Source organism: Euphorbia lathyris, chromosome 3, assembly GCF_963576675.1.
Source record: "Euphorbia lathyris chromosome 3, ddEupLath1.1, whole genome shotgun sequence".
In the NCBI taxonomy this organism is placed as follows: domain Eukaryota; kingdom Viridiplantae; phylum Streptophyta; class Magnoliopsida; order Malpighiales; family Euphorbiaceae; genus Euphorbia; species Euphorbia lathyris.
In genome coordinates, this window is record NC_088912.1 from 41292421 (window position 1) to 41309971 (window position 17551).

General features: G+C 35.2%; 1 protein-coding gene across 2 annotated transcripts; it reads right to left on the reverse strand.

Moving 5' to 3' along the window:
- Positions 1 to 1489: 1489 nt before the first annotated feature.
- LOC136221707 (SNF1-related protein kinase regulatory subunit beta-3) lies at positions 1490 to 13065 on the reverse strand. 2 transcript variants are annotated; one of them, XM_066009134.1, is made up of 4 exons: positions 12817 to 13065; positions 12474 to 12559; positions 2186 to 2278; positions 1490 to 2118 (listed from the first exon to the last, which is right to left on the reverse strand). In XM_066009134.1, exons 3-4 carry the CDS (start codon positions 2210 to 2212, stop codon positions 1792 to 1794), a joined length of 354 nt encoding a protein of 117 aa, XP_065865206.1. In that variant the 5' UTR covers positions 2213 to 2278; positions 12474 to 12559; positions 12817 to 13065; the 3' UTR covers positions 1490 to 1791. The 2 variants fall into 2 exon arrangements, with proteins under 2 accessions (XP_065865206.1, XP_065865207.1); XM_066009135.1 differs by lacking the exon at positions 12817 to 13065 and adding an exon at positions 12704 to 12769.
- Positions 13066 to 17551: the final 4486 nt, after the last annotated feature.

Here is a 17551-nt window from a genome sequence, read left to right on the forward strand (position 1 = left end):
GCGAGATCGATCAACTCGTGGGATGAAATGGTAAATGAGTTTGTAGCTTCATATTTTTGACCATATAAAACTGCCTAGCTAAGGAATAAATCATTACATTACTGACTCGTTTGGTTCGCGGAATAGGCTAGGAATAGAATAGTTATTCCTAGCCTATTCCTATTCCTACATTTGGTTGGTCTTTTGGCCGCGGAATAACTATTCCACGGAATACCTATTCCACAAAAATAAGGAATAACTATTCCTAACACTCTATTTTTGCAATTTACAATTCTACCCTCCACTTAAATCTCTATTCTTCTACTTATATAAAGTGGTGACATTAAAGAAATATTCTTTATTTTTGTTGTTTTTCGAATTTTTATTTATATGAATGTTGATAATTATTTTGCGTTTTTTTTTTGTTTTTTGTGTTTTTACTATTCCCCACCTCTTTTTCCTTTTTTTTCATTTTTACAATTTTTTCGTTTTTCGTGTTTTTACCATTTTTCGTTTTTAATATTTTTCTCTATTTTTTGTGTTTTTTTCGTCTTTCATGTTTTACATTTTTCTGTTTTTTAAAATAATATATATTAAATATTTGAATAATTTATAGTAATAATTAAAATTTTAAAATAAATAAAAAATTACATTTGAGGTTAATGTTGTCTTTTAAATAAAAAATTATCTATTACATTTTATCTTATTCCACCAACCAAACATAGTAATAAATATTCCAAAAAAAATATCTATTCTATTCTTTCTTATTCTATTCCGTTCCGCAAACCAAACGGCACCTACATGCTATAGGGCTCATTTGTACGAGAGTTGTCCATCAAACATAAATAATAAGTAACCATTAGAAGATATATGAAATAATTACACGTGTGACATTTATATTTTAATTCATCACCGAGCTCATAATTTAATAATCTGTCGGAAAGAAAAAGACCAACAAATTTATATAATTTGGTCTAACAGCATGTAAATCTGTTAATTTTGTTTATGAATAGTGTGATTCAAAGTCGTGCAGGAAAAGAATTTTAGTTGGACCCACGACTGCATTAGAGAAATTATGCCGACAAATTGAAGGTGTTTTCAAAAGTTTGCTTGAATCAGGCGGCTTAATGATGATATATGATACCCAATTATTATCACCAAAATAGACAAGTAGCAACTATTAAAATCCTGACAAACCTGACTTTTACAATTAAGCTAACTTCTTAAACAACCAGCTGGAATGTAATTATGATGAGTAAACAGCGTCGCAGACATCTTTCAAATTCTAAAACAGTACAATCTTAAACATAACTCTTACCAGACAATGTAAATCATTTTCCCTTAACAATGCGTGTTTGTGATTACATTGTTTTGTATGTGAATGCTAAATCCACTCTCCCTCTATAACTATAGTGCTAAATTTATATCTTATCCCACGATACAATAAAACTGAATTAGCATGAACAACATGCTAATTGCAAAATACTCTATTCCTAGCACAGTCCATTCAAATTTCTCAATCCTATATGAATAGGAGCAAATTTCAACTTTCATATTATCAAGCAAACTGGATCTCACACCATACACAAGTCAGAAGAATGTAAAATGGAGAATCTCTTATGTATAAGCATTCCTCGCATCACAATTCAGGCAAAGAAAACTTCCATAAAACAAAGCTTAATTCCATGCACTGATGTGAGACAATAAATATCATATCATGTGGCTAATTTTGTATGCAGACTCAATCACACTAATTCCATCAGGGAACCAACCCCAACTCTAATCAAGGTTCAGTTAGTCTATATGCATATTTTATGTGCTACTACTTCCCCTCCTAGGAACAGGTTTGTATAGCACAACAGTCACAAATTTTGAACGGAAGCGATGAGTGAAACCAAGTGCCACCATAGAGCGTGGGACCTCTCGGTTCTCAATGTAAAGATGGTTGAGAATTACATTCTGAGGTGCCGGAATTGTTTCCGAAGTGTCTGCGCTTGCTGGGTAGCTAAGCAAGGAATGCTGAAGCTGTGGAGGTACTGCAGGTGGGTCTCGTGCCTCGTCTTCATTTCCAGGGTAGGGATTGTTGTAACTTGAATCTGGTGATCTTGGAACCTCAAAACCCACTACGGTGTTGTCTTCCTACATGACAACTGGATTATCAACTACTATTTCCACATAATGTCCTGAAAACCATGGTTTCACTTACGTGATCGGTGGTATGTTGGTTGTTCATGTTGGATCGGATGTGAAAGCAACTGCCTAACAGCAACAAATCATCAAGTTTGCAATGCCGGCAGATCTGAAAGGAAACACAGTTCTTTTTCCGTGAGAAAGATAAACAAATAGAATGAAAACATGCAAATTACACTTGCTGCTACATTTCACGGTCAGAAATTGCATACACAAAAACTAGTGGTCCGCCACATCATTCACTCATTGAGGTTTGAGAATTATATGCTGGCCTAGCCTATCCGACACAGAATCATCTTTATAGCTTATTTGAGACTTTGCCAAAAGGGAAGGCTTTGCACACACAGTAAGTATTTTTGCTTTTAAACAGAGTGCAGCAGCCAATACATGCAATTCAAAGAGAACCTTCGGAAATTGTATTACTATAGCTGAAGTTCAATAGGAAATAGTTCTAATTCAACCCACTTGGCTTAACCTGATAGATCTTCTCCTTTTCATTAGCTATTACCTAAGTGTGATAAGATCACAAAATGAACATTGTATTTCTTTTTCTACTCATCTGATGTCTCTGCTAGGCTTACAGAAAGCATAAAGTACAATAAAGCTTCTTCTTTTTTTCTTTCTTTTTTTTTTTTTTTTGTGTGTTCTTGAACACCCAACTATTAAATGACATAGCCTGCCATGAGCAAGGTTGGTACGTTCTTTACTTAAACGGCAAAAGGTTACACTGATTCTCCAAGTGGTGTCATCAGAAGTTCAGAACTAAATTTGTCAAATCACAGGGCAATAGTTAGTTTTACATAAGATTTCTAAACCCCTACAAGAATCGAATCAACATGATTGTAGAATGCAGAGCATGCTGGTGCATTTCACAGAAAGAGGCATGTAAGGCAAATACAAAACAAAGCAACTTCTTTGAAACTGACTTCCATGCTAGTACCATGTTTCAAGGCTTTAACATCACAAACTTCAATTCTCAACGTCACAGTTGCTTTTTTTTCTTTTTTCTTTTTTTAATAATGATAAGACTAACTACTTGGTCTTAAGAGCTTGTGAGCAAAGTTCAATTTTACTCAAAATAAATTTTGAAGTATAATTTTATCTTGTATTTGTCTGGAGGGAAGCAGAGAGGAAAAGGAAGGAAATATGGATGTATCCAGATATGTGTCCGAATACATCCATATTTCCTTCATATCCCAGCCTCCTGCCTACTTCCCTCGAAACAAACACACCACAAATTCATATCATTTTATCCAAATCTTTAAATAATCAACAAAATTTACGTCAATTAAAAATATTTAATATAGTTCAAGTTCAGATGATTAAAAAAAATTAAAAAGAAAAAAAAAAGAAACTTAAACTGTTCATTTTAAACTTTTATCTTAGATATAATACATTTTTTCTCAATAATAGTCATAAACTAAACTAGAGTGGCCATGAGATGAAATTTAATGACCAATCTGGCAGTAAAAATTAACAATAAGTCCACAAGGCAATTGACCTATAGTCTGTTTATTCCTTTAAGGAAAGTGATCTTGACTGAAGGGAAGTCAACCTAAGTAATCCATGGCATGGCCAATCATATGCTAACCTGGTTTCACACTATGGAGAACATATAATAAAATTCTCTTTGAAGTAGGAACAATTGCACATGGAATCACCCCAAGTGACAGTGATAATTACTTGTGATCAAATGTTTTATGTTTGAAATCCATATGCAAGAATTAAATGAATTTCAAATTCTTGGCATGTTGATGCCAAATCATCAGCCTGCTACAGAGATTTTAATAAGTGGAAAAGATGTGAGACATCTACGACATCATTATTCATTTGCACTGATGTCTATAAGTCAATGATTGACATGAAGGATAATTGTTTACAGAATCTTTAAATATGCACAAGAGATCAGGAGCATGGACTATCTTCTCTATTCTTATCTACAGCTGAAAAAGAATAACTACAATTAACAATATTACTACTATTTCTTCAAACTCCAACCTAATTTTACAGCCTATATAAAATAATAAGTATAATAATAACAAGAAAATATACCTATAATGCAACAGCACAGTAATACAATGAAGACTTTAGCACATTTAGGCAATAGCAGATTACTACTAGAGATCCATTTCTCAGGTTTCAACACAGCAGACAGTAATGGGCAAGGAGCAAAACAATGAAGATAAGAACAATCTTAGTTTGTAAGTAGCGCATCCATTTCCGTCCCTTCTTTCTCATGAGAATGCATTAACAAGTTTTTTGACAAACAACTTGAGGCTATCAGTTGATGAAAGAATATTGTGATTCCACTTGTGGTCCTATAGGTTCAAGGTCACACAAAGTAATAAGGGGGTGTTTTCATTGTTCAAAGAAAAGCATCTGAACAAAATTCAGCCTCTTTCTGGATATGCCCATATTTTCACATCCATAGTGTTTACCATGGGCCTTCAAGATCCATTATAGAGGTATTTCAACAGGTCAACTAAAAGATTGGAAAACTAAAAAATCCAAGTCAAAATTTTGTTGACATGGCTACAGAATAATCTCATGGATAACATGTGGCTCAATGGTGACCATGGGGATGAAAGAACAGTGTCAAATACGGAAGGGGGTTTTCTCATATAAGCAATTCCATTCTCAAATCGTATGTTTAGCCTCCTATCAACCATGCAGCTTTGACGTAACTTTATTTAAGACAGACAACAAAAGAGAATGTTTAATCTGACATGGCTTACAAGTTAGAAGTGTCTGTAATTTCACAATTTCTAGCACAATATAGGAATCTGAGTTCCTAATTTGCAGGCAGCATTCAATCAATCTTTAATATGTCCAATTGCTTGAGGATTTTTAGTTTATATTTTTGCAATTCTAGTCTGGGAATACATAAAGGTTCAGATTAGACCTTACTAGTGAAGCACATCTTACTGTATGATTATGCAAATCATTTGCAAATTTCCCCAATAAATCAACTCTGGCTCAAATTCTTAGGAACCATGATAGATGAATATCCCTCACCTTGGCTTCGATCACCCGAAGCTTTCTCTAGAAATCTATTCACCATCAAATAAGAAAGCTATAAATAAAGGCATTTACTATGATCTGAAATTTTAAGTGAACTGACACGTAGGAGTCACAATATGAACAATCCATCATGCCTTGCATAAAGAAATCTTCATAACAAAACATTTATTGTCCTCAGAAGATATATGCTGAAGATTTGTTGACTAACTCACTTTGTAGATATGGGTTTAGGGGGCAAAAACGCAAAAATAGAATTCAAAACCAATGAATCGCTTGTAAAAGTGTAATTTTAAACATTTGTAGTCTAGCAGGTAAACTAACGATATCAGGTTAGTAAGACATTAGACTCAGAAAACTAGTCATAAGAAATTTGTAGCACAGCACAATGTCCTACAGATTTGTCTGATCTTGACATTGATTTGAGGGTTGTGGTTCATTTGAGTTGTTTTTCCTGAAACATCTCAATTAGAAGAAGCCTTTAAAAAAAAAAAAAAAAGGGCGGCCCGGTCGCATTACGCGTCCCCGCTGAGCGAGGGTCCGGGGAGGGGTCCCACCACAAGGGTGTATTGGGGGCAAGCCTTCCCTTGCCAATTTAATTGGCAAGAGGCCGCCCCTAAGACTCGAACCCGTGACCTCTGGTCACACGGCAACAACGTTTTTAAAATAATCAGTATTATCTGTAAAAATGAATCAATAAACATAAATCCATTAAATCCTTCTAATTGGCAAAAAGAAAATTGCATCCTTACAAAGGTGCAGCGAAAAAAATAGAGAGAATTCCCCATTTCAAGAAGGTGAAGAAAGACTGACACAAAACTAGGGATTGCATCACCAGAAATGAGATGGGAACCCAACTATCTGTTAAGTAACGTGTCTTCTTGTTTGGTTTTCTTTGAAGTAGTCTTTGCTATTAACAATAAGTTCCTAGAAACTAGGAATAAGTTAGAGTTTGATTTGGTCTTTGCTGTAATCACGTTTCCTGTATATGTGGGATACGTTAGTTTCTGTTTTTGGATTTCTGTTCACTGTAAAGCTATTTAAAGCTTCCTCAGTTTACATTCTAAATAACAAATACTCTTTGCATTTTGTTGCAATTTGTCTATTGTGTTCAATATTTATCATTTGGTATCAGAGCCTGAACAGGCCTGATTGAGAGAGAAGAGCGTGAGAGAAACACGAGAGAAGAGTGTGAAGAGATGGCAGAAAGCAACAATAATAATGGTTTTGTGCAACCAGCTATCCCAAAATTTGATGGCTTCTATGAACATTGGGCAAAATTGATGGAGAATTTCCTTCGAGCAAAGGAATTCTGGAGCCTAGTAGAAGACGGAATAACAGAGATTCCAGCAGGAAGAGAGCCATCAGAAACAGAGACTAAAGTTATTGCAGAACAGCAATTGAAAGATAAGAAGGTGAAGAATTATCTCTATCAAGCCATTGACAGAGAAATTATGGAAACCATTCTGAACGATGATACATCCAAGCAGATTTGGGACTCGATGAAGCAGAAATTTAAAGGGTCAACAAAGGTTAAAAGAGCACAACTTCAAACCCTAAAAACTGAATTCGAAATTCTGAAGATGAAAGAAGGGGAAAGTGTCAATGCCTATTTTGGAAGAACACTCTCAATTGCCAAGAGGATGAAATCATGTGGTGAAAGTCTCAAAGAAGCTGATATTACAGGAAAGATTCTTCAATCCTTAGTTCCAAAATTCAACTATGTGGTATGTTCAATTGAAGAATCAAATAATGTTGATGTTTTAACTGTGGATGAACTCCAAAGCAGCCTTTTAATTCACGAACAAAGGATGAAAGGATCTGTAGAAGAAGATCAAGTATTGAAAGTTACACATGAAGACCGAAGTGGACAAGGCAGAGGCACGTTTAGAGGTCGAGGAAGAGGCAGAGGCAGATCGTTCTTTGACAAATCTGCTGTTGAATGCTATAAATGTCACAATTTGGGACATTTTCAGTATGAATGTCAAAATTCAGAGAAACGGGCTCACTATGCCGAAATTGATGATGAAGATGAGATGTTGTTAATGGCGCAAGTTGATCTCAACCAAGACAAAAGGAAAGGGATCTGGTTTCTTGATTCTGGATGTTCGAACCACATGTCAGGAAACAAAGAGTGGTTCACACGACTTGATGAAGTTTTTAAGCATTCTGTTAAACTTGGGAATGATTCCAAGCTGATGGTGATGGGGAAAGGGAGTATCAAGCTCGAAGTTGGAGGCCAAATCCAAATTGTGAGTGATGTTTTTTATGTACCTGAATTGCGTAATAACCTGCTGAGTATAGGTCAATTACAAGAACGAGGAATCACCATTCTTATCAAACATGGAGTGTGCAAGTTATATCATCCGACCCGTGGTGTTATAATGAAAAGCGAAATGACAGCAAACAAAATGTTTGTAGTTATTGCAAACATTCTCATGAAATCACCTTCTTGCTTCAACGCACAAATTGAAGAATCGAGTGAAATTTGGCATCAAAGATTTGGGCATCTGAGCTATAAAAATCTAGCATTGCTGCACAACAAAGAGATGGTTCGAGGGCTGCCAAACATCAAAACCCCAACAAAAAAATGTACAAGTTGCATGATGGGAAAACAACACAGAGTAGCCATTTCAAAGAAGAGTAATTGGAGAGCCACAAAGAAATTACAGCTCATACACTCAGACATTTGCGGTCCTATTTCGCCTGCCTCCTACAGTCAAAAGAGGTACATATTAACATTCATAGATGACTTTAGTCGAAAGTTGTGGGTTTATTTTCTGAACGAAAAGAGTGAAGCTTTTGTGACTTTCAAAAATTTCAAAATAATGGTGGAGAAAGAGTGTGGTCTATCAATGTGCAGCTTAAGAACAGATAGAGGAGGAGAATTCAACTCCAAAGAATTTTCAGAATTTTGCAAAACACAAGGCATAAGAAGACAGCTTACTACAGCGTATACGCCTCAGCAAAACGGAGTTGCGGAGCGTAAAAACCGTACAATCCTCAATATGGTGAGATGCTTGCTTGAAGAAAAACAAATGCCCAAAATGCTTTGGCCAGATGCTGCGAAGTGGACATGTCACATTCTCAATCGGAGTCCCACTGCCTCTGTGAAAAATAAAACTCCAGAAGAATGTTGGAGTGATTTGAAACCTAACATTGAATATTTCAGGGTCTTTGGCTGCATTGGAAATGTACATGTACCTGATGCTAAGAGATTGAAGTTAGACGCAAAAAGTCGGAAATTAGTCCTGATCGGCTACAGTGTGGAGTCCAAAGGATATAAGCTGATTAATCCTTTCACAAAGAAAGTAACCATCAGCAGAGATGTCATCTTTGAAGAAGATGAAAGATGGGATTGGGTAAAAACAAAAGAGGAGACTACTGATGTACTTGATTGGGGAGAAGAATATGAAGAAGCCCACAATCAAAGAGATGAAAGTGAAGAAGAAGCAGATTTAGATGAAGAAAATACAACAGATGTGGATGAAGACATCACCTCCAATGATGCAGAAAATTCAAGCTCCAATAGTGATGTCTCCAATAGTGATGTTCCAAATTCAGCAAGTTCCAGCTCTAACTCACTGAATTCCAGCTCCAACAATACCTCTAAATCATCTTTCTCAATCAGAGAACGAAGAGCTCCTGCCTACTTAGAAGATTACACAAGTGGAGAAGGATTCTCTGAAGATGAGGTACAAAACTTTGCTCTATGTATATCTGCTGATCCCATTTTTTATGAACAAGCAGCAAAATTGAAGAAATTGAGGGATGCAATGGATCTTGAAATCGAAGCAATAAAGAAAAATCAAACTTGGGAACTTGTAAAGGCTCCTTTGGAAGTGAAGGTGATAGGTGTCAAGTGGGTGTATCGAACCAAGCTGAACGAAAATGGAGAGATTGACAAATGTAAAGCACGCGTCGTGGCAAAAGGGTATGCTCAAGAAAAGGGAATTGACTACAATGAGGTCTTTGCACCAGTAGCACGATGGGATACTATTCGCATGGTAATTGCAGTAGCAGCGAAAAATGGTTGGAAGTTGTTTCAACTAGACGTTAAAAGCGCATTTCTGCACGGAGAACTCAAAGAAGACGTCTACGTCGCTCAGCCACAAGGCTATGAAGTTAAGGGAGAGGAGAACAAAGTATACAAACTAAACAAAGCTCTTTACGGCTTAAAGCAAGCTCCAAGGGCGTGGTTTAGTAGAATTGAAGGATACTTCGTCAAAGAAGGGTTCGAAAGAAGCTGCTGTGATCCTACCTTATTTGTAAAACAGGAGAATAACAAGATTCTAATTATAAGTCTCTATGTTGATGATCTTGTTTTTACAGGCAATGATTTGATTATGATACAAAATTTCAAAAACTCTATGAAGAATGAGTTCGAGATGACTGATCTAGGAGAAATGAAGTATTTCTTGGGAGTGGAAGTTCATCAAGGAGTAAATGGCATTTTCATCAGCCAGAAGAAATATGCCAGTGAAATGCTTGAAAAATTCGGGATGAAAGGGTGCAATGGAGTCAGAAATCCAATTGTTCCAAGAAACAAACTATCAAAGGAGGAGGAAGGCACTCAAGTAAATGGAACCTTGTTCAAGCAGATTGTTGGAAGCTTGCTATATATGTCTGTCACAAGACCAGATTTGATGTATAGTGTATGTCTCATAAGCAGATTTATGTCAAAACCAATGGAGATACATATGTTAGCAGCTAAGAGAATCTTGAGATATATTCAAAGTACTGCTGATTTTGGCATTGTTTACAAACGAGGCTGCACAACTGAGTTAATGGCATATACAGACAGTGATTATGCTGGTGATATAGATGATCGAAAGAGTACATCAGGATATGTTTTCGTATTAAGTGGAGGAGCTGTAGCTTGGGCGTCCAAGAAGCAACCTGTAGTGAGTCTGTCAACTACAGAGGCAGAATATATCGCTGCTGCCTCATGTGCATGTCAATGTGTCTGGATGCAGAGAATTCTGAAACAAATTGAAGGTACAAAAATTGACTATGTGAAGGTTCTCTGTGACAATTCTTCTACTATTAAACTTGCAAAGAATCCGATACTTCATGGGAGAAGCAAGCATATTGATGTAAGATTTCATTTTTTAAGAAATCTTGTAAATGATGGGTCAACTAAAATGGAATATTGTGGCACGAATGAGCAAGTTGCAGATATCATGACAAAACCGTTAAAGCTTGATCAATTTGAGAAGCTTAGAGAAGCACTTGGTGTTCGAAGCAGTTTGGGTATAAACTAACTTGCTGTAAGCAAGTTTAGTTTAGGGGAGAGTTTTGTTAAGTAACGTGTCTTCTTGTTTGGTTTTCTTTGAAGTAGTCTTTGCTATTAACAATAAGTTCCTAGAAACTAGGAATAAGTTAGAGTTTGATTTGGTCTTTGCTGTAATCACGTTTCCTGTATATGTGGAATACGTTAGTTTCTGTTTTTGGATTTCTGTTCACTGTAAAGCTATTTAAAGCTTCCTCAGTTTACATTCTAAATAACAAACACTCTTTGCATTTTGTTGCAATTTGTCTATTGTGTTCAATATTTATCACTATCACAGTTGGCAGGAGGATTTTCTGAAATCTATGGAATCTAAAAAATTTGTTTCAATAGATTCAGAAAAACTCTTCTTCTAAAAGAACTTGTATTCGAGGGAAGGGAAGCCTTTCTAGGATCACCGCATGATCAAAATGAGGACTGTCCCGCATTAGAGGTGATACTATAATCTGTGAGCTTCAAACTATTTCATTTCAATAAATAATTTTCGAAACTCTTAAATTTTCTGTTCACTGACCCCCCAAAAAATGTTAGATTATTTCAATTACATGAAATAAAATTCACAAAGTCATAGTTGTTAAAGGCGCGCCTCACTCTAGGCTCAAGGTCTTGAGCCTTGAATGCAGAAAGCGAGGCTATATACAAAAGGCTCTCGCCTTGTGCACCTCGCCGGCGCCACAGAGCCTGTATCAAGGCGCGCCTGAGGGTTTTCACAAGGGGTTTTTTTTTTACTGTTTTCTGTAAATAAATGTTTGATTAATCTCAACCACTAATCTAATTTAAATAAGGTTAATGTTAACCCTTTATCTAAATAAGAATATCAAGAGTCATAACAAATATAGAAAGAATAGAGAACGATTAAGAGCAGTTTCGTAAAGAAAAAAGAGTCTTCTCCACTCCACGCAAAAATAAACGACAGAACACTGAAGAACAAACAGAGAATGGTTAGTAGTTTAGTAGCATTAGTTCTAGTTAGGTACTTAGGTTAAGACGTTAAGTAAGTATATGTTAATGTCTCTATGAAGTATGAACTTAACTTGTTGCTTTTGACATTTATGATTAGTACTATATTTTTATGTGGTTTTGTTTTATTTGTGTGGTCATAAGTGTGTTTTTTTGGTTTATGCTAAACTAGTAAAAGAATATATTTTTTTTTTAGCCGCACTTGTGTTCCTAAGGCGCGCGCCTCGCCTTGCGCCTTGATCCTGAGCTCCAGGACCCCTTAGTGCGCCTTGAGCCTTTAACAACTATGCACAAAGCAAGTATTCCACATTCTCATCTTTGCTTGACCTTGACTTATGGTTTCTATTTCTAACATTATCGTTTGGGAATGAAGATTTCCAAAGTAATCTAGGTTGTATATGGAGATGGGAAATCAGACTCTATTCTCCAAAAACCTTTTTCAGTAAGTTTCAACCAACACAACCAATATGACCATCTGATAATAACTCCACAAACAATTGAGAAGATCAAATTATGCTTATATGCATATCCATGACAAAAATATATATTATTGCTGAGTGATAATACCATTTATTGTATATGGTTATACACAGATCCAAAAAACCTTCAACCTTCCAATGAAAAATAAGTGTGAGGAATAACAATTACACAGACACAAAACTATTCTTATAAATTGAAAGAAATGATAACTACAAATAACACAGGGCTTGTGTACAGCATAAAGATGTTAATGCTTCTTCTGAAGGATATGCAAACAGTCCAACCCAAACAAGAAAACCTTCAAAACAAATTGATATCCTGCTAAGAGGATTTCAACCTTAATAGAATTCATTGACAAAACATTACCCAAAATCTCAAAACAGAAGGAAAAACAAATCAAGCATAGATATTCTGAAGAGGCTAATGCAATTGTAGTCAACATCTGAGAGCCAAGTAAAATAGAACATCCTTAGGGGCCAAAGCCACAATGCATTCTCAAGTGAAAACTCTGAATTAAACTCTAAATACACCCGAAACCTCTGAAGAAGACACTGACCTGATTGAGCAACAGCTCCAGCTCGAACTACCAATTAAGGTTCCTCAGTGCCACCCAGCAACGGAAAAATCCTTGATTCGTTCTCACTACAAGAAGTAAAAGAAACCCAGATGAAATCAAATGCAATTTCGACATCTAGTTGAACAAAAATACCTACCTAAACACATAAACCCTATCAATAGCAGTCTGAATCTTCAAATTATCAAAAGGAGAAATTAAACACTCAATACCTTTTAACCAAACGGGGATTAAACAAGAATTCGGTTGTAAAAAATGAGAGAAGTCATGATATGAGTTTGAAGATAATAGATTAATAAATAAAAAAGAAAAAGAAGCAGCATACCTGAAATTGTTTCGATTTTAAATATGAAAAGGGGAAAAAGGGGGAAGAAGAAAAGAAGAAAACAAAAAGAAGAATATGAGGAAGAAGAGAGTGTTTTTTTCTTTCTAGGGGAATCCGTCAACAGAATCTGACATGCAGCTTGCCAGTGAGAAGGTAACTTCAAGTGTCCCGCTATTAAAACCAATTGAAGCTGGACATGGACATGGTAAATATAAAGCGATTATCTGTGGAGAGACCACAAAGTTGAACCCTTTTTTTTTTTTTTTTTGCTTTTCCTTTTTGGGTCAATATGTAATTAAAAACAAATAAAATGATGGTTTTTCCTTCCTCTATATAAATGAAAAAAAGGGTTGATTAATGCAGAATGAGTTTGTGATATGAGATTGAGTTCTCGTAAATACATTGCATAAAGGAATAAAGAGTCTTAATAGGGGCGGAAACAGGAGGTCGGGTGCGGGAGCACCTCCGGCCACCAAAACTATCCCTGGTTCTGATGGTTCAGCCCTCTTGTGACAGAGTTGAGAGTTAAAAAATATTACACTCCCAACATAAAGGGTTGAGGCAGCCCAACCCTAGAGTAAGCTATCTAAAATATTAATCCAATAAGAGGCTAAACAAGAGCCAAACAATGTGGCTTTGTCCCATAAAAAAGATTTGCCTACCAAGGAACAAATCACATTGTTTGGCCCTTAATAGTCTCACCCTTCCTTCCTTTATCTTTGCAGTTCGCACCACCTAACTATTGTTGGTCTAGCGCCAGTCGCCCTCCTCCCTCCCGTCGACTCTTTTGGCCACTGGCCTCTCTTTTTCGGTCAACTATTTCCGATTAATTTTTTATTTGATCTAGTATTTAGATTAATTATCAGAATTGAAATTATACAAATTAACTTATAAATTGAGGTTGTCTTTTTTTTGTTTGAAAAAGGGAAGATATTTATAAAAAAAATAGCAGAATTTACATAAAAGATAATAAGAGACCTCGTACTTTAAGGGGTTCAGTCCCAAAATGATGGGCTAGGAAAGAGGTAAAAACTTATGTAATGTTTAGCCGGTCTTCGACAAGAATTCATGACACAGCCTAAGAATCTATGACACCACCCAACTCAGAAAAATAAATGGTCTTGGAGAAGTTGTGCATAATTCCTATAGCATCCATTTCAATCTTTACATTATTCAAACCTCAATGCTTCCTTTAGCCAATAGCCTCTACCATATCCACAATCCAAGTACCTGGGAAAAGCTTTGTTTGGCAAGCAACAATCCGACCAACAGAGACATGTCACACCATACCCAGTCCAACTCTTTGACTAGGGATGGCAACGGGTACTATACCCGCGGGTATCCGGCACTAGGGGTGCACATGGTCGGTTAACCAGTCCATTAACAAAAACCATTAACCAGTCCATTTAATTCGGTTAACCATATTTCGGTTAATCTAAATTTCGGTCGGTTAACCTATATTTCGGTCGGTTAACCATTAGTGATTTTTCGTAGCAAATATCACTTTACATCTTTAATTATTCATTTTAAAATAAATATATAATTATTTAAATATTAAATAAAAATATGCAACTTCAAATTTAATTTACAAAATTGCCAAAACAAATAAGTTTTAAGTTATTTTGATATTTTTAATTTAAAAATTAAATATAAATATGTATATTTATAGATTGATAATTAAATTTCTACATATATTTAAACTAGTTTTATGTATATTAATACATAATCGGTTTATTTTTCGGTTTCGGTTAACCATCGGTTTTTAAAATAAAAACCGTAAACTAATCCATCGGTTACGGTTAACCTATTTTTCGGTTTGGTTTCGGTTTCGGAAATCGGTTTTTCGGTTTTCTGGTTAGTTTTGTGCAGCCCTATCCGGCACTACCCGACTCTAATGGGACTACCCACACCCTGTATAAAAGGGTATGGGACAGGTATGAGATCAAAACCATTACCCGTTATGTCACACCCGACCCTAGACGACTTCAATCGGTATCGGACGTGAAATAGAAAGATCATAATCAATACTTAAGAGTCTCCAAATTATCCAATGTCATTATATTACAATTGAACTATCAAAGTTCTAACCATAATTCTCACAATAAGCAGCCAACTTCCAAATCCCGCCTAAACGGTCGGTAACCTTCTATATATCCTGTACTTTCTCACCTAAAAACATTAAAACATTTAAAAACGTGAGACAAAAATCTTAGTAAGAAACTATCAGCCATAAAAACCAACTTTACTTAACATAGCTACATATATACATTTCTAAAGGGATTTAATCAAAATCTTATAAAATCTACTCAGAACTTAAGTTCATATAACTTTATATATATAAAGCATCTTGTCAAAACAAATCAAAACAAATAAACGTTTCATCAAACCAATTCATAATCAAATGGATGTTTTATCAAACCAACTTGTAATCAAATAAATATTTTATCAAACCAACTCGTAATCAATCAAACGTAAAACCTTATATCAAAATCAATCGTAACCGAAAACATAATCCAAATGAACTTAAAACATTGTATCCATCCTCGAGTTTCTCCCCTTAAGTATCAATCCATAACCACATATATAGTCGAGACGTCTCTTAACATTGCCTATCCCATATGGTCTTACCCAACACTTCTTTGCCCTACCCAATAGGTCTTTCAAACTGTGTACACAGGCCATGTCCCTCGCTGAACATGGTCTTCAAATATAAAACCACCGATCCGGATAACTCTCGATGGATATAAAATCATAAAATCATAACGTGCTCAAATTTCCTTTCACAATCAAATTCCAAACTATTTCATAACCATAAATCATTTGGCTTCAATTAGCCCTTTTGTATCATAAAAATTATATTTGAACTTCAATCCAAAATAATAACAACAATAATCGCAATAGATTTCTCAATCCAAAAACAATTCGTAAGAAATCATCAAATTCATTTTGTTCAATATAGATATATATTGAAACCAAAAACATATATGTATATATGTAAATCAACTAAATTAAGCCTTAAATCAACATAATCAAGTAAAATCTGAAATTCACGTAAAAGCATAATCAATAGCTTCATTTGAACCGTAATTTCACAATAAAATGCAAAATCGTGAAAAACCCCAAATTTACAAAATTCCTGCATAACCTTAAAATATCACTGTCTGAAAATTCTTTGATTATATATATATATATATATATATATCCATGTACATAAAACTCGAAATATAGTTGATAGTTACTTACCTTTGCTATTAATTGAAGAAAATACACCGGATCGATTCCCTTCTAAATTCTGTCTAAGACGTTTCCCCTCCAAACACTTCCAAAACTCAAAAACTCTTCGGTTAGGATTTAGATCTATGCATAAAGATGCTATGGTTTCAATTTCGAGTGATTCGGACGGTGAAATCTTCGTAAATTAAAGAAACGGTGGAAAAACGGTTCAAAGAAAATTGATGAATCTGAAAAGATTAGAAAAAGAAAAGAAAAGGAAAATAAAATAATAGATAATGATCAACCGAAAGATTTGAGATATATATATATATCAATATAGAAAATATCAGGTTTGGTCCTCCATCTTTTTATAATCATTTAAAAATTATCTTAAACTTTTAATTTTACACTTAGAGCACGAAATTAACCTCCAAACTATATACATAATATTCAATTAACTCTCCAAACAATAAACAACTATAATTTAACCCTATATTAGGGTATAATAGCTACAATTAGGGACACGGATGTGACACGTTAGGGTAATGGGACGGGTATGGGAATACCCCCTAGGGTACCCGGTATCCGTTACCCGTTATAACGTTTTTATATATTAAGGAAGATTATTATTTTTTAGACGTAAGATGTGATATTTGAACCTCAAACTTTTGTTTTTCAACCATTGAGTGATACCACTAAATTATTTTATTCTTATTGATTAAGGTTCAATTTGTTCAATTTTTAGATTGATGATTTATTAAATTTATACTATGTTAAATTTGTAATATTTTTTATTTTACTTATTAATTCTTAACGGGTAAGGGTACCCGCGGATACCCGCGAATTAAATGGGAAGGATATGGGATGCAAAAAGTATACCCGTTAGGGTAATGGGACGGATACGAGTAATTAAAAAATAAAAGGGTAAGGGTTTGGGATTGGCACTACCCGCGGGTACCCTACCCGTTGCCATCCCTATCTTTGACCAATAAAATTAAGCACATTGTCTACATTGACCTTTACCTAGCCAATGGTTGGAAATGATAGGCTCCCTCATATGATTGGCGTGTAGTAGTCATTACTACGCATTACAGCTTTGAAAACCATGTAGCAATACTATATAGTTGCGTATAGAGCTCGACGTGGGATATGGTTTTGGTTCCACAACTTGTTACCTCTCTAAAATCAAATATTCCACAAAACCATGCATATTTTTTCCTTGGCAAGATCAGAATCATTATTTCAAAAAAGGACAAAAACTAAGGGAGTAGCTTTCGAATGGATGAGGCCGGATTCAGTTTCACCACTCTCTAGTAATCAATCGTGTAAGGGCAGTCCACGAATAAGTGGAAATTATGCTCCCCTAAAGCTCCACTTAACTCACACTCATTGGCAACGTTTGTCTACTTGGAAGAAAATCATTGCAAATATACCACAATAAGCTCTTAACTTTAGGAGGAATGGTAAGACCCCAAACCTCAGCCCAATCCCCAGCCAAATCAGAAGCACCATCTATAAAACA

Coding starts and splice junctions, on each gene's coding strand:
- LOC136221707 (XM_066009134.1), bottom strand. CDS start 2,212: ATGAACAACCAACATACCACCGATCAC. Junction 2,119..2,185: donor ACCAACATACCACCGATCAC/GTAAGTGAAACC, acceptor GTTGTCATGTAG/GAAGACAACACCGTAGTGGG.